Below are 24574 nucleotides of genomic sequence, written 5' to 3' on the forward strand. Positions count from 1 at the left end.
CACATCGTTAGTTAATTAATATCTCGAGGCATTACATCAACATATATGCATGGTTGACGTCATACCAGGAAACAGAGTTGGGTTCACACCAAGAAGCAAAGTTATAATCTCAACTCAACAAGTTTTATTATAAATCAACTTTCATAATTATTCAATTGGAGTACATAAGCTTTTCAATAGCTAGACACACACTTATTCAGTAAAATAGATAGATAAGATAATGATGCAGCGTGACTTAGTGGGCCGCAGCGAAGAACATTAATAAAACATCGGATATGTATTTCTAGATCTTGATTCTATCAATGATCTAAGAAATCTTCTTGACAAAAGCTAGATACTCTCTAGGTTTTGAAAGAAAAGAGAGGAATAAACTCAACTTTGAGCATTCTCATTAATCAAAATCAATAATAAACAACAACTGCTTTTCTAGAGGCTATAAGCATTTATTTATAGCCTCAAAACTCATAAACCTAATAAAACACGAAGTATAGACTCATAAAACCCTAACCCTAATTTAATAACGAAATAAAGTCGGTTTAAATAAGTAAAATGCAGAAAATAACATAACGTCCCGTGTGCTCTCGATCGCAGGAACAAGGGCGATCGATCGCAGTATCAAAGAAGGGTGCGCTCGATCGCAGTCATAGGGAGTATCGAGCGCAGAACCAGGGACCAGGTGCGCTCGATTGCAGTACCAGACGCCACGACCGTGATCCAATCTGCATCAAATAAGAAGTAGAAAATATAATCGAATGACCACTGCCAACTAACTACTATGACTAGACGTATTGTAAAACAATGAAACATTAAGGCTACATCTGGTATTGCAGTTCTTGGATGAACTCATGCTGGAATGGACTTATTCTCTTGCTTATTTCCTTACACTTCAAATAATTATACTATTTAGTTGCTATATGGAGCATAGAGAGCCTCCTCAATTAACCTTTCAAAACTCTTGTACGATGAACCTCCGATATCAGTGGCTTCCACTGCTTTCTTCTTCCATTCTTCTGCCCTTTGCCTCATCGCCTTCCCCTTATCCCCTTCCATCATTTCTTTAACAAGTGCTTCAATCTCATCACGTTTTACATCTTCGTTGACCTCCATACCAATCTCCCAAGTGGTACAAGCGTACCGACAATTTGTTTGTTGCTCAGCAAAAAATGGCCAGCAAATAATAGGAACACCCCCACATATGCTTTCCACAGTAGAGTTCCATCCACAATGTGTTAGGAAAACCCCTGTTGATGGGTGTGCTAGCACTTGGTCTTGGGGGCACCAATTTGCTAGAAATCCCCTTTCCTTAGTCTCCTCATAAAATTCTTCATTCAAAATTGCTGAATCTCCCATTACCACGTCCGGTCTAACTATCCACAAAAATGGGTGCTTGCTATTTGCAAGCCCCCATGCAAACTCTTTCAAATATTGTTCGGTCATCACGGTAATGCTTCCATAGTTTACGTACACAACAGATCTAGGTTCCTGTTTATTGAGCCATTGGAGACATTTAAAGTCTTCTTTCCATAAGCTTGAACTTAAAGACTTGAGTTGGCTATTAGGCACATGTCGACCTAGTAAAGGAAGGGGACCTATATTGTAAATGCGAGGGAACATGGCTGAAATTTCTTCGAGTACTTCATATATATTCAAACTCATCAAATGTGTTGAAGATGATCGCAGAAGAATTTAAGCAATTTTGTGCTTCTGATCCCAGAGAATCGAACATGATTTCGTTAATATCAGTGGTTCTAATGAAGCTAGGAATGTCCTTGATTCGGATGTTTTCATGCCCGGAATCCAATCGATTGGTGTGTCAAGTGTGCCGTCATCTTTGAAGCTTTCATCTATAATATGTGGTACAAAAAATTATGTTCAGGGAATGGTGTCGAACTCATGCTAAATATTGCAATTTTTACAAACTGAAATCATGTTGATATATGACAAAATTGCATGCATGTCCCAATGTTTTACAATATTGAACACTTTTTCATATCTATTTTCAACATAAATTAATTAACTTGTGAATATTGAAAGCTTACAAGATATGCTTTTACTATGTTTTGGTTGTCAAAATATATATGCTTTCACAGTTTCACTTCTATTATTAGCAGTTGTGGGGTTACAACGACTTTCTTCTCTTCCGCAGGCGAGGAAAAGACGTTTTATATATTCATTAAAAAAATAAAAGAAGAAAAAACGTTTTACTTTAGTCATCAATATATTATTATCTATTCATTTCTAATTATTTTATTTTAACTTTAATCAATAGAAATAATCATACAAAAATAATTTTTTATTTCTATTTATTAAAATTAATCATAAATGAATATATTTATCCTTTTTTAGTCACTTAAAATTTTGAAATAACTAATAATTTAATATGCTATTATAGCAAAAATTTGGGAAAACTTCACTTATAACCCATGAACTATTACACATTTTGAGAAGATCCCTAAAATTTTAAAAATTCTAAATTTCACCTACTGAACTTTCAATTTGATGCAATGTACCCCTCCGTCAAATTTTAAACTTTAAAAGTGATAAAATGACCTCTATATCCCTGATTTATTTATTTATTTATTATTTTTATAAAATTTCAAATTTACCCTTAATTTCAAATTTAAAAAAAAAAAAAAAAATTAAGGGTAATTTGATCTTTTTAGTTATTTCTGTTAGGAGTTAACGGCTGAATCTAACGGAGGGGATCAATTGAATCAAATTGAAAGTTTAGGGAGTTAAATTGAGGGTTTTTGAAATTTGAGGAGATCTTCTCAAAATACGTGGTAGTTTATAGGTCTAAAGTGAAGTTTCCCCTAAAAATTTTGAATTCGAACCTCGATTTTGTTTTTCTATAAGTTCATTTAAGTAAAAGATCCAACTGATCGCGATTTAACAATCAACACAACTAAAACGAACAAAGCAAAACAAAGAACCAAGAGATATATATCTTGTGGTTTTCAATCAAATTTCATACATATATATATATATATATATATATATATACACTAGCTACTTTACGCTCGACAAAGAGAGAAGAATGAGAAATTCATGAATATAAGGAAGCTACATTAATTAGTACATGGACAACCAAAGAAAACAAAAAACAGAAACAAAATCTTCATGCAAGCTTTATAAGTGAACAAAAACAGCCCAAGTAGATATACCTTTGAAAGGAACAATGCCTCTTTTGATGAATTCATTGTAGCTCAGATATCCCATGAACCCACAAGCAGAAGCCGTCCAAAATTGAACCTCCGGGATGCCCAGCTCTTTTCCAGCTTTACTTCCAAAACCCATAACTCCATCCGCAACTATGCAAGTGATTGGAGGCACCTCAGTTGATGAGTTAAGCTTAAGCAGTAGCTCTTTAAAAGGGGCCAAACAAGTCTTTCTTGTGGAATCACATAGGGCTGGGACATCCTGGGTTGCATCACGGTCGGATGGCGGCAACCCGTCTGGTATAGTTTCAAACCGGAAGTCCGGCAGCCCCTTTATGTAGTCGGGTCCTTTGGAGCGGATTAGTCGCATGTGGTTGAACTCGGTGTTGACAAAGGTTATGTGGAAGCCCCTTGAGTGTAGGAGCTTGGCTAATCTCATCATGGGGGTCACATGCCCTTGTGCTGGGTATGGGACACATACTGCATGGGGTTTACAGGCTTCAACTGAACCCATTATCTTCAGCAAATTAAGCTATTCCTAGCTAGCTTTATATATATGAACAAATATCTTGCATCAGCAAAGTTTCAAGGCCTTGTGATTGCTTCCTTTAGGTTTGCTCTATTTATAGATAAAATGCTTCACTATTAACCGTTAGATGGACACTATATATGATGAGATTGCATAGATATCTTCACCACCACTGTCTATAAATTAATTAACAGTGAGCTGAATGATTAATTATTTTGTTTATTAGTTTGTAGGAATATACTCAAACTACTGAGATGGCATTTGGCAAGACAAATCAATGTGCAATTCTAAGAGTCGTTGATTTCCTCAGCAATTGATTATCTTATTATTATTATTATTATTTGTTTGTTTTTTTGCCTTCTCCCTGAAGAATAGGAAAAATGCAGAAAATATATTTATTTAATTTGGATATCGTTTGGATGGAAAAATTACCTTTATTTGGTGTGGATTGAGATTGACTGCAATTTGTTGACTGAATTGTTGTCAGTTTGAGCATCTAATTATGAGAGAAGACTTTAATGAGATTCATTTGCTGTGCAGGTGTCTAGCAGCTACGAGACTCTTTCTCATTAACTGTTCAAATTGACAACAATTTGGCCAGTTGAATTGTAGTCAATCCCCATCCACTCGGTGCAACCCGAGGAAGGCTTTAAAGCTTATATCAAACACTACATTTATCTCTGACACAGTACCATGCAACCTTTGCCACATTGCCCATGCCCTAATTTTAATTGAACTTTTGTTCAAGGACATATTGCCCATACCCAAAACCGTTAGATAGGAACGATATGCATTCATAATAAATCTATGACAAGTCCCTTTCTATATATGTATAAAGGGACTTGTCATAGATTTATTATGAATGCATATCGTTCCTATCTAACGGTTTTGGGTATGGGCAATATGTCCTTGAACAAAAGTTCAATTAAAATTAGGGCATAAGTCCACAAAACAACTTATGTTAAAAGACAAACATTTGAGGAGTAGTATATATAGCCATGTAAATGATGTAATGGTAGATTTACACGTGAGAAGAAGATTGAAAAAGCTATATGTGTATACAATATTTCATGTGAATGGTTAAGTCCCACATTAGACGCGCGACTATCTCTTAGTGGTGTTTATTCATTGGTATCTGTAGCAAGTAATTCTCTTGAGTAATTATTTTGATCATCTCTAATAAATAAGATCTACGTCATTTTGATATCCATTTCTTAATAAAAAATCTGGTACCCTTAGCATTGCTCAACATAATTTTTAATCCACGATTCTTTGACAATTTCTTTTGTTTGATTGTTAAAAAAAAAATGCTACAATGACATACAATTTCAAACAAAAATTTCAGCTTAAACATGTATTTCTCTCCCCGTGCTGTCATTTTGTGGCAAGGTGTCAAAGGAAAGGTTAATTAAAACACTACCAGACGAGTCAAGACAAGTTAAATGATCACGATTTCTCTCTTTTGAAATTAACTATGAGAATAAAATGTTAAAATATTATTGGGTATCTTTGAAAATATAGTCCTGATCGACCAATTATTAGATTATCTTAATATAATTGTATTGGTTTTACGAGTTGTCTTTGGCTTTGGTCACGGGCGAAAGGGTGAGAGGGGAAAAAATGCCCCTCTCGTCTGCCTTAAAGCATCGACCGTCAAAGCATCGATCATCATGCTTTTGGAAGTTATTCTCTGTTGGAAAATGACTTCCAACCAATTCAATATTTGTAATACCGAGAAAATAACAGACAAAAACATATATTACTATCAAGTAATGAGCATTAACAAATGATCTAGTACATCGAGCTTGATGTTGCTGAGGCAGTGGCGGCATTGAAGGCTATTCTTTTTTGTGGTGAGTTAGGCTTTCTTTGGGTGATCTTGAAAGGCGATGCACTTCAAGTGATCTAGGCATTGCGGAAGAAAAGAAAAAATTATAGTCGTTATGGGCATATTATAGAGGAGGCTCTCAAGGCTTTAAATGGCTTGCAATCATGGAAGGTAAACCATGTCAGATGACAATTAAATGGTGTAGCCCATGGCTTGGCAAAAGAAACTTTATCTTTGAGTATGGAAAATGACCTTATTGAGGAAGTTCCCATTTTTATCTTTGATATCATCTCTGTAGAGCATTGTGCTTAAGTTTGTTTATTAATACAATCCGTTCGATTTCTCTCTAAAAAAAGAAAAATGATATTGTAGATCGCATATATAGGAGATGATAATTACTTGCAGAATTACCATTATGTCCTAAGGAAAAAAAAAAGAAGAGAATTCTAGGGAGTGATAATTAAAGTCCCTTTTTTTTTAAAAAAAAAAAAAAATTATTTCCCCACCCCAATTTTTATAGGAGATGACAATCCGTTTAATTAAGAAAATTCTGTTGCTTGCAACTTTTTTTTGTTGTGTTTGGTTACTTATTTCTTCCTCGTTGAATTAAAAAAAAAAATTAGAGATTTTTGAGTATTTGCAAGTTTACTATATATTGATTTATTTTCCTCTTTACTATTAAATAATAAAATTATCTACGTAAACTTTTATATCTAGATTATATTAAAGTATTAATTAAATGATTAAATTTACCTCTTCCTATTAACTTAAGCTTTTGAAACAAGTGGTGTTTTAACATGGTATCAAAACCAAAGGTCGTGAGTTTGAACATTGACTCTATCAATTCACCCCTATTTCAATTAAATATTTCACGTGTTTAACTATTAAATGATTAAATTTACTTCTTTCTATTAGCTTAAGCTTTTTGAACAAGTGGTGATTTAATATCCTTAAATTAATGTGTTGAAATATAAATATATAGATTTCTATTTTATATTTTAATATTGTTTGAAACATATAATATTACTATTTAATATTTTATACTAATTATTTTAAATCTTATCTTTTAACATTGCCCCTTTGAACCAATTTCTTGCTCTGCGACAGGTCTTGATTGCCGGTTGCTTGTTCTTTGTTTTTTTCTTTTCTTTTGACCGACTGTTTGTTCGGCAACCTAGTTTGATTTGGTCTCACCTTCATGTTGTTTATTTCTTCTCAATATTTTTTTATTCATTAAAAAAAAAAAAACACCATAGCTTAATATCAACACGTGCGTTGAATTCTCTACCTTATTTATCATTTAACTCTGACCTTTATCATTTACCTCTATGCACGTATAACAGATGCAGAGGATCCGGTTCCGGCCGGAATAAGACTACGGACTACCACCCGAGTCTGGACAGAATATACTTCGGTTCAGTCTATGATGCCACGTGTTATGTTTTGATTTGTTTTTACATTTTTTATTTCTCTTTTGGTCACTAATTTACGTAAACAAATGCCACGTGTTGTACAGTAGCGCAGACCTTTGACGGTCCTTTTTCATCGAACTAGACTTTCAGGTAAGGGGACAAAGAAAAAGGGGGGATAAAAAATTAATTTTAGAATAGTTATCTTATAAAAACATATTTTTTTTTGGGCTTTTTAAAATTTTCTATTAGGTGCTCTAGAATAGTGAATCAGAGAGGCATGTAGATTCAAGCTAAGGGAAAAAAAAAAAAAAATTACAAATGAGAGAAGGAAGAGAGTAGTGAGAGTTGTAATTTTTTTTTTTTTTAAAGAGAAATGCTATAGGGCAATAAAAAGATCATTTTTGGTTCATAAAAGTCTTAGATGATAAGATACCACAGGCCTCATCCGTAGTTACTGTAGCCCCACCCATTGATGAGGCATGTGGCCTTCTTGTCACTTAGGACTTTTATGGGCAAAAAATAGTCTTTTTATTTCACTATAGCATTTTATTTTTTTTTAGGCCCCATTTACTTCGACGTAAAATGGTTTCTTTCGTAAAATATTTTCAGAAAAGCCATTTTCCCTGAAAATATTTTCCATCGAAAACATTTTACGGCGTTTACCTTGCACAAAGAAAATAATTTTTTTTTTAATATCTTTTTTAATATATATTTTTTTCCAATAAAGTCCCCCGCCGGGACCTGCACGGGACTTGTTCGAGACCCCGCAGGGACCTGCCCGGGACCTACCTGAGACTTGACCAGGACCCACTCGGGACTTGCCCGGGACCTCGCCTGGACCCGCCTAGGACTTGACCGGGACCCACCCAGGACTTGCCCGGGACCCTGCTGGGACTTGACCAGGACCCGCCCGGGACTTGCCCAGGACCCTGCCGGGACCCGCCCAGGACTTGACCGGAACCTAACCGGGACTTGCCCGGGACCCTGCTAGGACTTGACCGGGACTCGCCCAGGACTTGCTCGGGACCTCCCCGGGACTTAACCGGGACCCGACCGGGCAAGTCTCGGGCGGGTCTTGGACAGGTCCGGTCAAGTCTCAGGCGGGGTCCTAGGCAAGTCCTGGGCGGGTCTCGGTCAAGTCTCGGGAGGGTCCCGGTCAAGTCGCGGGAGGGTCCCGGTCAGGTCCCGGGCGGATCCCGGTCAAGTCTCGGGCGGATCCCGGTCAAGTCCCGGGAGGGTCCCGGTCAAGTCCCGGGCAAGTCCTGGTTAGGTCCCGGGTGAGTCCCGAGCAAGTCCCAGTCAAGTCCCGGGCAGGTCCCGTCGGGGTCCCGGGCACGTCCCGGGAGGGTCTCGATCAGGTCCCGGGCGGATCCCAGTCAAGTCTCTGGTAGGTCCCGGGCGGGTCCAGGTCAAGACCCGGGCAGGTCCCAAGCGGGTCCTGGTCAAGTCCCAGGTAGGTCCCGGTTAAGTTTCGGCTGAGTCCCGGGCAAGTCCCGGACAAGTCTCGGTCAGGTCCCGGTCAAGTCTCGTGCAGGTCCCGTCGGGGTCCCGGGCAAGTCTCGGGAGGGTCCCAGGCAGATCTCGGGCGGGTCCCGAGCTGGTCCTGGGCGAGTCCCGGTCAAGTCAGGGGCAACTCCCGGGCGGGTCCCGGGCAAGTCCCGGTTAGGTCTCGGGCGGGTCTTGGTCAAGTCCTGGGGAGGTTCTGGGCAGGTCATCGCAAGGTCCATCGATTTAAGAATGAGATGCTCATAGTCGGAAAATGGTTTACGGTTTTCAAAACCGTAAACCATTTTCTCAAAATTAAAGAAGAATTTTCGGTAAAAAGGAAAATATTTTCCGTAGATCACTATTTTAGGTCGAAGTAAACACCGTAAAATACGAAAATCATTTTCTGGAAACCATTTTACGTCAAAGTAAACGGAGCCTTAAAGTTCTATTTGCTTTTTACTAGAAGTATGGTTGTAATTAAGTTTGAGAAAACAAATTAGCAGCTTTCCATATAGGGCATAATTATTGGGGTACAAAAGATCTTGGACCTCTCAAATGTTTTTGGGATTTGGAAGTGGATACATCCGCCAAGGGTTTGTTCCTAAACACAACAATATTGAAGATTTCATTATTTTGGTCGTATTACAAAATCATACTCCTATAATAGTATGTCACTGATACAGAAAAAAAGAAGTAAAATGTTGCATTTTCAATCAGTCAATTGCAGTCTATACAGAGGTGGTGCAAGTCTAGAGCTGAAAGTGACAATTCCCACCAAAAGGTAAAAAAAAAAAAAAAAAAAAAAAAAACCAAGTTGGAGGAAACAAATTGAAAGGTATTTTCGGTTCTTCGTAAAGAAAGAGGGAGTAAAATTAGAAGAAAAATTTTGAGGGGGGACAAAAACATTATTTTGGGGGGACAAATTTATAAAAATAACATATTTTAAGGGAAATTTTGAAACTTTTGAGGGGACATTTGTGCCCCCACCCATCCAAGTGAGGCTGCCCCTGTTTGTCATGAAAAATAACTTATTTTTCAAAGAGTTGTACTTGTGATTAATCTTCTAATTTCTATTACAATTACAGAATGAACATTTTCGCCTTTTTCGGCCATTAATATTGTTAAAATTAGGCTTTCCACAATAACAAAGTGAAAATGAGTTTCTAACTAATTCTTTGATGTTGTATAGCGAAAGAGAAATTATTGTGAAATTTAGTACATACATATTCAATCATAGACAAATTGCTGTGAAATTTACAGGATTTAAAGGAAATATGGGTTTCATTTTGATAGGTATTTGAGCTAAAAGTTAAAATGTATTATGAAACAATTATTTTGAATATTTTCTAGTAGGATGCTTGCAATTGTTTCTTGTTGATTTCTCTACCATAATCCATATTCCACGTGTGATCCATCCTACTTTTGCTTGATTGAAGCACGTCATACCCTTATAAATAGAATTAGGATAATCTCCATAATATCCTGTTAGTTATATTGGAAGGGTATTTTTGTCTCATCAAAAAATAAAAAGACAAAAATTAATCTTCCAATATAACTAACTAAATATTATCCTATTCAAATAAACTAGAGAATATCATGTTTCTTATAAATAAGGTCATATCACAGATTGTGACAAATACAACAATTTAATATCAGTGTAGCAGTCCCCAAGAGGTAGCTCAATCGGCTAGGGACTACGCCTAATGAAGCGGAGGTCACTAGTTCGAATCTCCCATCTCCCCTCTTGTACGGACATCTAAAATATATATATATATATATATATATATATATATATATATATATATATCAGTGTAGCACGATAGTGGCTTGGGGTTGATTCCCTATAATGCGTACAAGATGCACTCGGGTTAACGGGCTGATTTTAGGCTTAATGTGTGGACCAATGGACCATGTTGGTTTATCAGCCCATAACCCAACATTTTTCAATATTATCTATCATGAATATTAACAGCAAACAGTTTTTTACAATCTTGTGGTTACAAACATTCAATATCTTTTTTGTTTAGGGTTATTCCATTAAGTAATCTAATACTACAGAAAACACTCAAATAATTACTTAAAAGAAAAATAATTTGATGAAATCTAGGAATTACACAACACAATTAAATCTCAGAAAAATAATAACTAATTAATAATTGTGGAAGATAGAATATGACATAGATATAAGACCATGGAAGATATGCTTAAAGCAGTTGTACTTTTTAGTTGCCTTATGGATCATGGAGAGCCTCCTTAATTAACCTTTCAAAATTATTGTAAGATGAACCTTCAATATCAGTAGCTTCTACTGCTTTCTTCTTCCATTCTAGTGCATTTTGCCTCATCACCTTCCCTTTATTCCTTTCCATTACTTCTTCAACAAGTTCTTTAATCTCATCACGTTTTACATCATGATTGACCTCCATGCCAATTCCCCAAGTGGTACAAGCGTACCAACGATTTGTTTGTTGGTCAGCAAAAAATGGCCAGCAAATAACAGGCACACCAAAACATAAGCTTTCCAATGTAGAATTCCACCCACAATGTGTTAAGAAAACCCCTATTGATGGGTGTGCTAACACTTGTTCTTGTGGGCACCAACTCACTAACAATCCCCTATCCTTAGTCTCTTTCACAAAATCTTCAGGTAGAACTGCCGAATCTCCCATTACCACATCGGACCTAACAATCCACAAAAAAGGGTGCTTGCTATTTGCAAGCCCCCATGCAAACTCTTTGAAATGCTTTTCGGTTATCATGGTCACACTTCCATAGTTTACGTACACAACAGATTTGGGTTCCCATTTATCAAGCCATTGGAGACATTCGGAGTCTTCTTTCCATAAGCTTGAACTTAAGGACTTGAGTTGGCTATTAGGCACATGTCGTTCTAGTAAGGAAAGGGGACCTATATTGTAAATGCGAGGGAACATGGCTGAAATTGCTTCTAATACATCATATTCAAACTCATCAAAAGTGTTGAAGATGATCGCAGAAGAATTCAAGCAATTTCGTGCTTCTGATCCCATAAAGTCAAACATTGTTTCATTAGTATCGGTGGTTCTAATGAAGCTAGGCAAGTCCTTGAGCCGAATGTTTTTCATGCCTGGGATCCAGTCGATTGGTGTGTCAAGTGTGCCATCATCTTTGAAGCTTTCATCTGTAACATGTGGTAAAAAAAATACGTTTAGGGAACGTTATCAAACTCATGCTAAATATTACATTTTTTTACAAATTGAAATCGTGTTCATATTTGGCAAAATTGCATGTATGTTGCAATACCTTACAATATTGAACACTCGTTTGTATTTACTTATTTAGTTTAACTGAAAAGGCAAGAGGGGCGATCATAATGACTACTTTAGCTGCACGTGATTATAATAGCACATGTCCACTGGACATCGCTCAATAAAGGCTTAAACGATAGAAACTGTAAGTACTTCTTCAAGATTGAGAGATAACTGAACACTAGCTCTATTGAAGACTTAACAGCACCTAAGCAAATGAACAAGCTAATAACCCTAAGCGCTTCCCATTCTAAGATTCGAACTTGAAATCTAACCCACACCGATACAGCTCGAAATCTATAGACCAAAATTAACCCCCAAACCGTTTGTGGTTTTTATTTTTTATTTAGCTGCAATTATTATATTTCTTGGATATGTCCCCCTGGTAGTTGGTTTCTCTCTCTTAACCATAATATACCTTCTTTTTTTTTTTTTTTTTGGCATAACAATATAACATGATTGATGATTAAAAATAAGATAAATTTAACTTTTGAGAAATCCAACATGTTATGTTGTAAATTTTTTTTTTTTTATAAAATTTATCTGTAAACTTAATTTTTTTTTTTTTTTTTTGGGGGTCAATTCTTATCAGGGAAAGGGAATGGAAGTGGATATGATAGAATCAATAATTCTCACGAAGGAATCCTTACAAGATATGCTTTAGCCATCAAAATATGCTTTTACTTCTTTGAGTAAAATACTTCTGCTTTAGTAAAAGCATATTTTGACATGACCTTCCTCTCCTTCTGGCAGGAAAGAAAAAACCACTATTATTGTCTTTTTCCGGGACATGGTCACATAACTTAGAAGTAATAAGTAATATATATATATATATATATATATATATATATATATATATATATTTTAAAATTTCTATTTATTAAATTTAAAATATTAATAATAAAAAATTAAATTTATCATTTTTATTAAATTAAAACTTTGAAATAACTAATAAATAGAAAAAATCTCAAATTGAAACCTTGTTAATTAATTTATACTATAGTTTCATTTAAGTAAAAAATTTCATGTACCTTTGAAGGGAATAATGCCTCTTTTGATGAGTTCAGTGAAGTTAAGATATCCCATGAAGCCACAAGCAGAAGCAGTCCAAAATTGAACTTCCGGGATGCCTAATTCTTTCCCAACTTCTCTTCCAAATCCTGTAACCCCATCTGAAACTATGCAAGTGATTGGAGGCACTTCATATGAGGAGTTGAGCCTAAGCACAAGCTCTTTAAACGGGGCCAAACAATTCTTTCTTGTGGAATCACATAGGGCCGGGACATCCTGGGTTGCATCACGGTCGGACGGAGGCAACCCGTCCGGTATAGTTTCAAACTGGAAGTCCGGCAACCCCTTTATGTAGTTGGGTCCTTTGGAGCGGATTAATCGCATGTGGTTGAACTTGGTGTTGACAAAGGTTATGTGGAAGCCCCTTGAGTGTAGGAGCTTTGCTAATCTCATCATGGGGGTCACATGCCCTTGCGAAGGGTATGGTACACATACTGCATGGGGTTTTCTGGCTTCATCTGATGAACCCATCTTTAGCAAATTATGCTCTGAGAAGGAATCAAATTTCGAGGGCTTCTGATAGCTTACCTAGATTTATACTATTTATAGAAAAAGTGCTTCACTATAAACCGTTAGATTGGGCACTTTATATGATGAGCTCCCATAAAATATCCTTCGCCACCACTTTCTATATAGAGTGAGCAGGAAATGATATATCCAATCATATATTATTTGGTTAAATAGTTTGTAGCTAGGAATATCCGAGTTGGCATTTGGCAAAACGTACAGTCAATCATGTGTCCCTCTCATATTTAGGCCACATTAACTTTCTAGTCACACCAAGTGTCGTGTTCTCAGCTCTATTGTCTCTTTTTTCTTTTTTATTTGTTGGTTTGTTTCTTTGTATATCCATCATATATTATTTGGTTAAATAGTTTGTAGCTAGGAATATCCGAGTTGGCATTTGGCAAAACGTACAGTCAATCATGTGTCCCTCTCATATTTAGGCCACATTAACTTTCTACTCACACCAAGTGTCGTGTCCTCAGCTCCATTGTCTCTTTTTTCTTTTTTATTTGTTGGTTTGTTTCTTTGTATCTCTCTCTACAATACGTAATATAATAGGGATAAGATCGCATTGAATTCTCCACCTCTATCATTTCACCATGACTTCACTCAAAGCTTTTGTCTGCATTGGAGTAGCCAAGCCACCGAGTTGGAAATTGAATCATTTCAATCATAGCTATTGTTCTTTCACATGCGTGCCTGCACCACACGAGTTTGAAATTGAATCATTTCAATCATTTGTACATTTGATTTTGAATGTCAAAAACATTCATGATGGTGTACCTAACCATGCATGCTGTGTCATATTTAAGTTCCAGTGGCCCTTAAAGATTAATGTATCAAGCAGTCACTTACAAGTTATAATTTTTAGAAGCCAATCTATAATTCAGTTAGGCTCACGAAATTAAGAAGTTATTGGTGTACCCAATTTTGCTGAGCTCATCAGGCCAGCTATTCTAGCGCCCTTAGGTCCAAACACATCCCAAAGTCTTTTCGATGACTAAAGATCACATGATGTTTTGAATAGCTAAAATAGCTGGTATTGTTAGAAATGCTCAAAGTAGCTAGATCACCGACATCCAAGAGGAGGGCGATTTTTTATGGGTTCCAACCAGAATTTTCTAGGTTAGAATCATAATTTTTGTTGCCCTTCGGTCACAATTGTGGATTGAAACGGGTAATGACTGGGAGATGACATCCAATTACATCGGAAAATTGGTCGTTGGATGTCAATTTGGTGTCATTACCTTAAAACTTGGACCAGAAAGTGATATTGAAAGTGCCATATATTGCTAAATAAATGCTTATTTTATCGCGTGTCAATTTATAGGCATAAGAGTAAGTTGGCTAAGAAAAAAACAAAACAAAAAACAAAAAACAAAAACAAAAACTTAACCTCGGGGAAAAGAAAAAACCAAAGATTAGGAGGAAAAAGAAACAAAAGTATGAATGAATTTCCAGTTTGTATAGGGAAAAAATATATGAAATATAGGATCATTGCTAGGAAAATCCACGCAATATTGTACTGATATTGGGCATATTTTCCAATATGATCCATCAGGATACTAATATTACTGAAAATAATCGAGTAATTACTTGAAAGAAATATTATTTGATGATCATCTTAGACATAAGAATTAAATTTAAAAAATAATAACCACTAATTATGCATGAAAGATAGAACATATCAAAAATAGAGCTGAAACCATGATAGTTACCTAGCGCTTAAAATAATTATACTATTTAGTTGCCATATGCACCACAGAGAGTCTCCTTAATTAACATTTCAAAACTCTTGTACGATGAACCTCCAATATCAGTAGTTTCCACTGCTTTCTTTTTCCATTCTAGTGCCTTTTGCTTTATTGCCTTCCCCTTATCTCCTTCCATTACTTCTTTAACAAGTGCTTCAATCTCATCACGTTTTACATTATGGTTGACCTCCATGCCAATTCCCCAGGTGGTACAAGCGTACCGACAATTCATTTGTTGCTCAGCAAAAAATGGCCAGCAAATAACAGGTACGCCAAAACATATGCTTTCCAATGTAGAATTCCATCCACAATGTGTTATGAAAACCCCTATTGATGGGTGTGCTAGCACTTGTTCTTGTGGGCACCAACTCACTAGCAATCCCTTGTCCTTTGTCTCTTCCAAAAAATCTTCAGGCAAATTTGCTGAATCTCCCAATACCACGTCCGGCCTAATTATCCACAAAAATGGGTGTTTGCAATTTGCAAGCCCCCATGCGAACTCTTTCAAATGTTGTTCGGTCATTACGGTAATGCTACCATAGTTTACGTACACAACAGATTTGGGTTCCCTTTTATCAAGCCATTGGAGACATTTAGAGTCTTCTTTCCATAAGCTTGAACTTAGAGACTTGAGTTGGCTATCGGGCACATGCCGACCTAGTAAGGGAAGTGGACCTATAATGTAAATGCGAGGGCATATGGCAGAAAGTGCTTCTAGTACTTCATATTCAAACTCATCAAATGTGTTGAAAATGATCGCAGAAGAATTCAAACAATTCTGTGTTTCTGATCTCACAAAATTGAACATGATTTCATTAATATCAGTGATTCTAATGAAGGTAGGAAGGTCCTTAAGTCGCATGTTTTTCATGCCCGGAATCCAATCGATTGGTGTGTCAAGTGTGCTGTCATCTTTGAAACTTTCGTCTGCAGCACATGGTAGATAAAATTCTGTTTAGGGAATGTCGTCGAACTCAAGCTCAATAATATTGCAATTTTTACAAACTGAAATCGTGTTGATAAATGACAAAATTGCATGCATGCTTGAATGTCTTACAATATTGAACAGTTTTTTCATATCAATTTTCAACATAAATTTAAATCATTAATTATTCCTCAGAAGAAGTTAATTTCTTTTATTTTTTTTATTTTACCTGCAATTACTATATATATTACTGCTTTGTGTCTCTATTATTTGGTTTCTCCTTCAGACTAGACCATACAATATCATCGGCAACGGAGAACGGAACCGGATATGATAGCTAGAATCAACAATTAAACCAATCCTTCGAGATGAATGGTCAGTACGTGGTCACATAACTGTGAAGTAAATCAGTAATTAGTACGAGAAATGTTCATATGAAAACAATTCTTCATTTTTATTTATTAAATTTAAAATATTAGATATAAATAATTAAATTTATTATCTTTTTACTAGCTTAAATTTTTTAAATAACATGATATTATAGTGTAAGTGCAGAATTTGGGATATTTGACTTAATTTATACGATAATTGCATTTAACTAAAAAAAAAAATTCACAGTTGGACCAACTGAGCTCATGATTTAACATTAATTAACACACCCATAACTAACAAAACAAAAACAAAGTGTTGAGGTGTAATAATGTCACTCTACTAATTTGGACGGCTCTTAAAATATGCCTTGCGGGATACAATTTCGAATGTCATAAAAGAATTTAACTTCTTTCACTGGACACCAATTAATTTTTAAATAATATGATTAAAGGCCCGATCCAACACAAGGAATTAACCAAGAGTCATCATGTGGTTTGCAATCAAACAAAGAATTAACCAAGCTACTTTACTCTCCACAAAGTGAGAAAATGCAAAATTCATGAACATGAGGAAGTACATAGACGACGTATGATGTAGAAAGAAAAGAAAAGCAAGTCTTGGAGGAGACAAAGTATGATCTAGATCAAGTAGCTAGTACTGTTTCATTTCATGAAGAAGTTGGGAGAAGACACTGGCTTTCGTACATGTCCGACTAAGGTGTTGCATCACATGTGTCGTTTGAATGAGACTTCATCTGATTAGAATGAGGATAAGACAGTAATTTGTAGGGTGTTCGATCGAGAAAGTGTTCGCTCTGTACAGAGGTCAAAGGGTGTTCGACCGAGAGTAATTTGTAGCTTCCAAGTTATGTTGTATTTTTCATCCCTTTTTTGAGTGTTTAATTCTCTCTTTTCCCTACAAATCATGTGAGTTTTCTTGATTAAATATTTGTAAAAGAATTGTGATTGTTGTTATTGTTAATTGTGCGGCCCATTACACCCATATTACATCAAAGTACCACGAAAGCTTTAGCAAACAAAAAAAGGTAGCCCAACTACATACCTTTGAATGGAATAGTGCCTCTTTTGACGAGTTCATCGAAGCTCAAACTTCCCAGTAAGCAACAAGCTGAAGAAGTCCAAAGTTGAACCTCTGGGATGCCTAACTCTTTTCCAGCTTCACGACCACAACCCATAATCCCATCCGAAACAATACAAGTGACTGGAGGCACTTGATTAGACAATGAGTTAAGCTTAAGCACAAGCTCTTTAAACGGGGCCAAACAATTTTTTCTTGTGGAATCACATAGGGCCGGGATATCCTGGGTTGCATCACGGTCGGACGGCGGCAACCCGTCCGGTATAGTTTCAAACCGGAAATTCGGCAGCCCCTTAATGTAGTCGGGTCCTTTTGACCGGATCAGTCTCATGTGGTTGAACTCGGTGTTGACAAAGGTTATGTAGAAACCCCTTGAGTGTAGGAGCTTGGCTAATCTCATCATGGGGATCACATGCCCTTGTACTGGGAATGGAAGACACACTGCATGGGGTTTTTTGGCTTCAACTGAACCCATGATCGATCTTTATCAAATTAAGCTCTACGACGGAATCAAATCTCAAGGGCTTGGGATAGCTTCCTTCCTTTAGCTTTGCACTATTCTATAGAAAAAAATGGTTCAATATTAGCCATATGTTCGATGGGCAATATAAGTCTATAATGAATGAGGTTGTGTAAATATCTTTCTATAAAAAGTGAACTGTTACTGAGTTGGCAATTGGCAAGACAATGAAATGTACGTCCATCACGTATTTAAGTCACGTTGATTTTCTAATATGTCTTACTAGACGGACCTTTAGTATACCCTCAGTGGGTTGGTTGATGTAACTTTCATGGTCAAGAAGTACTGACAACTCTTGGTTGCTTATAATTAGTACTCCATATATACTCCATGGAATATTGGGTATTAATTGATTCATTTAATAATTTAAGAAAATGAAATTTTGAATCTCTCTCTCAATTATCTCTTATCATTTTTCCCTCAAATGGCATGTATGTTGTGGGCTTGTGTGTTTTGTTCTTTTAACATTCTTGACATTAAGGTTGTACATGCCAATAACCGCATCCGTATCCGCATCATGTGGGTATCAATTTTACGTAACTGCATCCGCTTTCACACATCATACAATTACAAGTCATTATCTGCTCGGTTGTTTCGGTTATTAACCGCAATTCGCATGTTAGGTAATGGCAATTTTGGGCTTAGCCTTTAAAGCCTCCTTTGAGTCTCTAATTAGACTGTAGACAATATTTTCCCTATTGTCTAATCTAATTAGAATGCATTGACCAAGTGATGAAATGTTTGTTTGCTGGGAGCCTAATTATTCTTTATCCCTTTTATTTATTTATTTATATATATTGGGAGTGTAATCTCCCCAAACAAATCACATATTTTGTCCCATAACTCATAAATCTGGACATCAAACCAACAATTTTGTTAAACACAAGTAAGCGCATATATATATATATATATATATATATATATATAAAAAAGTATGCGAATGCAATTAATAACCACATCCACATGTGGTTGGTGGTTTCTGTTAACCACATACGCTATCGATTCTATATAGCACCTGCTGGCTAAAGCCATGATCAAACAATTTTACATTCTTACAGTCATATACAATCAATATCCCATTGGTTTTGGGTCATTCCATTAAGTAATCTAATACTACTGAAAAATAGTCAAATAATTACTTGAAAGTAATATAATTTGATGATCATCTAAGAATTACACAATAGAATTAAATCTTAAAAATAATTACTACAAGTTATGCATGGAAGATAGAACATGTCATAGACATAGCGGTAACCATATATATATGGTACCTATGCTTAAAAGAGTTATACTATTCAGTTGCTATATATATGGACCATGGAAAGCCACCTCAATTAATCTTTCAAAACTGTTGTAGGATGAACCTCCAATATCAGTAGCTTCCACTACTTTCTTTTTCCATTCAAGTGCCTTTTGCTTCATTGCCTTCCCCTTATACATACCCTTCCATCACTTCTTTGACAAGTGCTTCAATCTCATCACATTTTACATCTTGGTTGACCTCCATGCCAATTATTTCTCAAGTGATACAAGCGTACCGACAATTCGGTTGTTGGTCAGCAAAAAATGGCCAACAAATAACAGGCACACCAAAACATATGCTTTCTAATGTAGAGTTTCATCCACAGTATGTTACGAAAACCCCTATTGATGGGTGTGCTAGCACTTGTTTTTGTGGACACCAACTCACTAGCAATCCCCTATATATCCTTAGTCTCTTCCAAAAAAGCTTTTGGCAAATTTGCTGAATCTCCCAATACCACGTCTAGCCTAACTATCCACAAAAATGGGTGCTTGCAATTTGCAAGTCCCCATGCGAACTCTTTCAAATGTTGTTTGGTCATTACGGTAATGGTGCCATAGTTTACACACACAATAGATTTGGATTCCCATTTATCAAGCCATGGGAGAAATTTGAAGTCTTCTTTCCATAAGTTTGAACTTAAGGACTTGAGTTGGCTATCGGGCACATGTTAGCCTAGTAAGGGAAGTGAACCTATAATGTAAATGCGAGGGAATATGGCAGAAATTGCTTTTAGTACTTCGTATTCACACTCATCAAAGGTGTTGAAAATGATCGCAAAAGAATTCAAGCAATTCTATGTTTCTGATCTCACAAAATCGAACAAGATGTCATTAGTATCGGTGATTCTTATGAAGGTAGGAAGGTCCTTAAGCTGCATGTTTTTCATGCCCAGAATCCAGTCGATTGGTGTGTCAAGTGTGCCGTCATCTTTGAAGCTTTCGTTTGTAGGACATGGTAGATAAAATTATATTTAGGGAATGTCGAACTCAAGCTCAATAATATTGCAATTTTTACAAACTGAAATTGTGTTGATATATGACAAAATTACATGCATGTCCCAATGTCTTGCAATATTTTTGTTTTTGAAGTGAATCTTTCATATTCATTCATTGAAAAAAGATCAAGAGCATAAAGTTCTGATAAATCATAGCCAAAGTTATGAGGTTACAGTGTCATAGAGACAAACATAAAAATCTTACAATCAAGTCCTATCTATGGCTTCAATATTCGCTAACTCATGTACAAACTTCAGTTATAGAACATATATGTTCCATGCAGACTTAATCTAATATATAGGTAGCCCATATTCTTAACTTTAATTTTCTCTGCCATGGGAGTAAAGCTCTCCCATCGAAACAAATCCTCCTTGACTCAAAGGCCAGGATAAAAGCCTTCACCCCAAAAATCGCTCATGAAAGTAGATTTAAGGAGAAGTTAAACCCTTATTCAAAAAATAACAAAAACACAATAAAAAAGCCAGCAAACAGTTACAATAGCTGGGGTGACGGAGGCAAAGCACACTGGCCGGCACGTGGTAGACGAGAAGGAGCCGTTTTACGCCGATGGGCAGCTGAGGAGCCGGGGAGCATGGTGGGCCAGCGTGTGGCTAAGCGAGACCAATTCAGGAGACTAGATCTAAATTTGAAAAAACTAGATTTAAAGCCCAACCGATTCCAAGGAGATGAAGAGCGGCGCAACACGGTGGAGGGCGGATGGAGCTAGTGCAGCATAAGCAAAGGGATGGCTGGAGCAATTGGATTGGTCGGAAAAACCAAAAAAATAAACTGAAAAAAAAAAGAAAAAAAGAAAAAAAAAAAAAGAAAAAAAAAAAACAAGAAGGGAAAGGGGAGGAAAGAAGAGAGGAGTAGGGGAGAGGAAATGAGGTTTTTTCTCTCTAGGGCCGGCTATTCACAACAGCTAAAAAAAGTTAAATCAACACTTATTCAGCGAAGAAGTATCTATATAGTGTTTCATCACATTCTCATTCAAACGAGAATCAATCCGCCCGGACGAGGTAGCGGCCGATCATTTTTATTTCTTCTTTTAGTAGGGTTTACCTTTTTATTTATTTATTATTATTAATAAGTAGTATGACTGAAGATGCTAGCTAGATCACTTACATACGATAGAAGAGCTTCTATATTTGGAAGGTGATTTTTGATTGGATCCAAACATAATTTTCGTGGTTAGAGTTGTAGTTTTTGTTGTTCTTAAGTCACAATTAATTGTGGACTGAATTGTCGTTGTGACGGGTCGTGACTGGGAGATGACATCCAACTACATCGGAAAATTGGTTGTTGGATGTCAATTTGGTGTCATTACTCAAAACTTGGACCAGAAAGTGACATTGAAAGTGTCATATATTGCTTAATTTATCAGTGTCAATGTATACGTGCCTTTTATAGGCATAACTAAGTGTCGGACCAAGAATTTTGGTTTAGGGGGGCAAGATTAAAATAAATAAATTTTGAAAAAAAATATTGATTAAAAATATTAAAAATATAATTAACAAAATTCGTAAATAATTTAACTATTGTTTAAAACATATAAACGTAACTTTTAATTTATATTTTCATGCCTAAGCTATAAGCATAAAAAAAAACGTAAATTAGTTTTCAAATAATGTATTTTTCAAAAAATTATTTATGTATATTATTATAATTAAGGGTGAAAAGGCGGTTGCGGTTAGCAGTTATTGGTTAGAACCGCTAACCGTAACCACCTACGCGGTTAGTGAATTTCACTAACCGCCTCCGCTAACGGTTAACAGTTATTTAAACGGCTAACGGTTTTTTAATGATTTTTTTTATTTTTTTATTTTTTTAGAAATTTGAGCTTGGCTTGGCTCACCAAGTAGAATTCCCCGTGCAAGCTCGGCTCACCAAGTTTCATTTAAGTAAAAAATTTCACGTACCTTTGAAGGGAATAATGCCTCTTTTGATGAGTTCACTGAAGTTAAGATATCCCATGAAGCCACAAGCAGAAGTAGTCCAAAATTGAACCTCCAGGATGCCTAATTCTTTCCCAACTTCTCTTCCAAATCCCATAACCCCATCTGAAACTATAAATGCAAGTGATTGGAGGCACGTCATATGAGGAGTTAAGCCTAAGCACAAGCTCTTTAAACGGGGCCAAACAATTCTTTCTTGGGAATCACATAGGGCCGGGACATCCTGGGTTGCATCACGGTCGGACGACGGCAACCCGTCCGGTATAGTTTCAAACCGGAAGTCCGACAACCCCTTTATGTAATCGCATGTGGTTGAACTCGGTGTTGACAAAGGTTATGTGGAAGCCCCTTGAGTGTAGGAGCTTTGCTAATCTCATCATGGGGGTCACATGCCCTTGCGAAGGGTATGGTACAGATACTGCATGGGGTTTTCTGGCTTCATCTGATGAACCCATCTTTAGCAAATTATGCTCTGAGAAGGAATCACATGCCCTCTTTCTCTCTTGGGCCAATCTTCTAAAGCTTCAATTATGGGCCGAAAGCTAAGGTCTTTTTTCGTTTAGTTTTGGCCCGTAGTTGTCCTTTTTCTTTCTTCTTATAAATTTCCATCTTGGGCTTGCGCTTGTAGATAGATCAATGAATCTTGCCGTTGGATTTAAGGGCTTGTTGCCGGCTTGACGAGGAGGACCTGGAACAACTGGATTTAAGGCTAAGGTTGTTCACTATGTTTAGGAGAGAATATGTTTTCTGTTTTCTATATGTTTCCTCACTTAACATAGCCAATATTTCAATTGAAAAAAAAAAAAAAAAAATTCTACTTATTGGGCTGCATCTTTCCTATACTAAATTTCTTCTTTTCACCTCTATACTAATTATTACACTCATTTTTTTCTTCACCAAACATAAACAGTGCCGTGGCAATAGATGTTGTTTGCCAAACACACATGATTGGTGGTCACTTGTTAATTGATTGCCACTAGAGGAAATGCAAATTAATTGAGGTGTCCCTACTAGTAGCCATATCGAGTACTTGTGCATGCTTTTGTATATTTTTATTGAGAACCATCCTAGCCGGGAAGCCAAAAATTCCATATGTAAACTTTTGCAACATTTTCACTTAGGGCCCGTTTGTGAGTGCGATTTTAATAAGTGCGATTTTAAAAATTGCGTTTTTAAAATCGCACAGGCGTTTGGTAAAACATGCTAAAAAGTACTTTTTTTTATCAAATGAGTGTTTGGATAACATTAGCATATAATTGCGGTTTTATGACCAAATTACCAATAAGGATATTTCTTTATAACAATAAAATAACTAATATTGTCTATAAGCCTCCATTTTTAACACCTATGCAAACAAAAGTATGACTTATAATTTGACATTAACTTTGAGTTTCCTACTTAGGCAATTATATATTGCTATATTACTTGTTTCTATATGCTTTTTTGTTTTTGTATTTTTTTTTTCTTGAAACATATTCCAAACAGACATATAATAAAAAATACAAGAACAATCCATCAAAATAAACTAATACTGTTTATCAAATTTAATTGTTACATAATTCACCAATAATTTAAATTAGTACTTGATAAATCACCAAAAAAACTTAAAGGACATTAAAAATTAGCCTAAAACATAAATAACAACGCACTGTTTACAACCCACAAACGGATCGGGCTATATTGTCACAAACCACTTTCATCTCCTCGTCATGTATATTGTCAATGTTTTCCTGACTGTTACTCCTTACATCATCATCATCATCATTATCGAAGTTATCTTTATCCCACTTAAACCCCTTATCCTTTCTGTCATGTATTCTAATAAAATTATGAAGGACCGCGGTAGCAACCACAATGAGCATTTGGTTGTTAATATCATAAGATGGCATTTGCCTTAAAATATGCCACCTATTCTTCCACACACCAAAAGTTCGCTCTATAACACTTCTAAGTGATGAGTGAACATAGTTAAACCTCTCCTCTATCCCATTTCCTCGACCAGCTCGTCGAAAATCGGGAAGGTGATATCTCTCCCCTTTGTAAGGTGTCAAGTACCCTTTCATTAAGGGGTATCTAGCATCAACTAAATAATATTTTCCTACACACGATAATAATAACCATATATGAGATGTACATAAACAATATGCATTCATAATCAATAAGATTAAAAAAAATACTATACCTGGTGGTGGTTTAGGAAAGTTTGCAGATGGTTTACGAATAGCATCTAAAAAAATACGTGTATCATGTGCCGCACCTTCCCATCCTACCATAATAAATGTGAAAAGTAAATCAAAATTACATGCCGCCATCACATTTTGAGTTGGTGTTCCTTTCCTTCCAATGTATGGAATTTTCTTATCCTCTCT

At 36.1% G+C, this 24574-nt stretch overlaps 3 protein-coding genes and 1 pseudogene across 3 annotated transcripts; all 4 read right to left on the reverse strand.

The window, feature by feature from the left end:
- Nucleotides 1-903: 903 nt before the first annotated feature.
- LOC132165886 (linamarin synthase 2-like) lies at nucleotides 904-3675 on the reverse strand. The gene is given in 4 exon segments (XM_088511627.1): nucleotides 904-1641; nucleotides 1643-1785; nucleotides 1788-1844; nucleotides 3165-3675. Coding segments are annotated over 4 exon segments (1446 nt in total). The 5' UTR covers nucleotides 3673-3675.
- A 6863-nt stretch (nucleotides 3676-10538) lies between these two features.
- LOC132165489 (linamarin synthase 2) lies at nucleotides 10539-13398 on the reverse strand. The gene is made up of 2 exons (XM_059576078.2): nucleotides 12734-13398; nucleotides 10539-11575 (listed from the first exon to the last, which is right to left on the reverse strand). Exons 1-2 carry the CDS (start codon nucleotides 13242-13244, stop codon nucleotides 10647-10649), a joined length of 1440 nt encoding a protein of 479 aa, XP_059432061.2. The 5' UTR covers nucleotides 13245-13398; the 3' UTR covers nucleotides 10539-10646.
- Nucleotides 13399-14945: 1547 nt separating this feature from the next.
- LOC132165488 (linamarin synthase 1-like) lies at nucleotides 14946-17976 on the reverse strand. The gene is made up of 2 exons (XM_059576077.2): nucleotides 17394-17976; nucleotides 14946-15961 (listed from the first exon to the last, which is right to left on the reverse strand). The coding sequence occupies exons 1-2, from the start codon at nucleotides 17902-17904 to the stop codon at nucleotides 15024-15026; spliced, it is 1449 nt and encodes a 482-aa protein (XP_059432060.2). The 5' UTR covers nucleotides 17905-17976; the 3' UTR covers nucleotides 14946-15023.
- Nucleotides 17977-19251: 1275 nt separating this feature from the next.
- LOC132165883 (linamarin synthase 1 pseudogene) lies at nucleotides 19252-22933 on the reverse strand (annotated as a pseudogene).
- Between the last annotated feature and the right edge of the window lie 1641 nt (nucleotides 22934-24574).

This window comes from Corylus avellana, chromosome 11 (genome assembly GCF_965113065.1).
Source record: "Corylus avellana chromosome 11, dhCorAvel1.hap1.2, whole genome shotgun sequence".
In the NCBI taxonomy this organism is placed as follows: Eukaryota; Viridiplantae; Streptophyta; class Magnoliopsida; order Fagales; family Betulaceae; genus Corylus; species Corylus avellana.

What these genes read in the sequence shown, in the direction of transcription:
- LOC132165489 (XM_059576078.2), bottom strand. Translation starts at nt 13,244, where the DNA reads ATGGGTTCATCAGATGAAGCCAGAAAACCCCATGCAGTATGTGTACCA. An exon ending in AGGCATTATTCCCTTCAAAG is followed by an intron (nt 11,576 to 12,733) that starts GTACATGAAATT and finishes CACATGTTACAG; the next exon opens with ATGAAAGCTTCAAAGATGAT.
- LOC132165488 (XM_059576077.2), bottom strand. Translation starts at nt 17,904, where the DNA reads ATGGGTTCAGTTGAAGCCAAAAAACCCCATGCAGTGTGTCTTCCATTC. An exon ending in AGGCACTATTCCATTCAAAG is followed by an intron (nt 15,962 to 17,393) that starts GTATGTAGTTGG and finishes CATGTGCTGCAG; the next exon opens with ACGAAAGTTTCAAAGATGAC.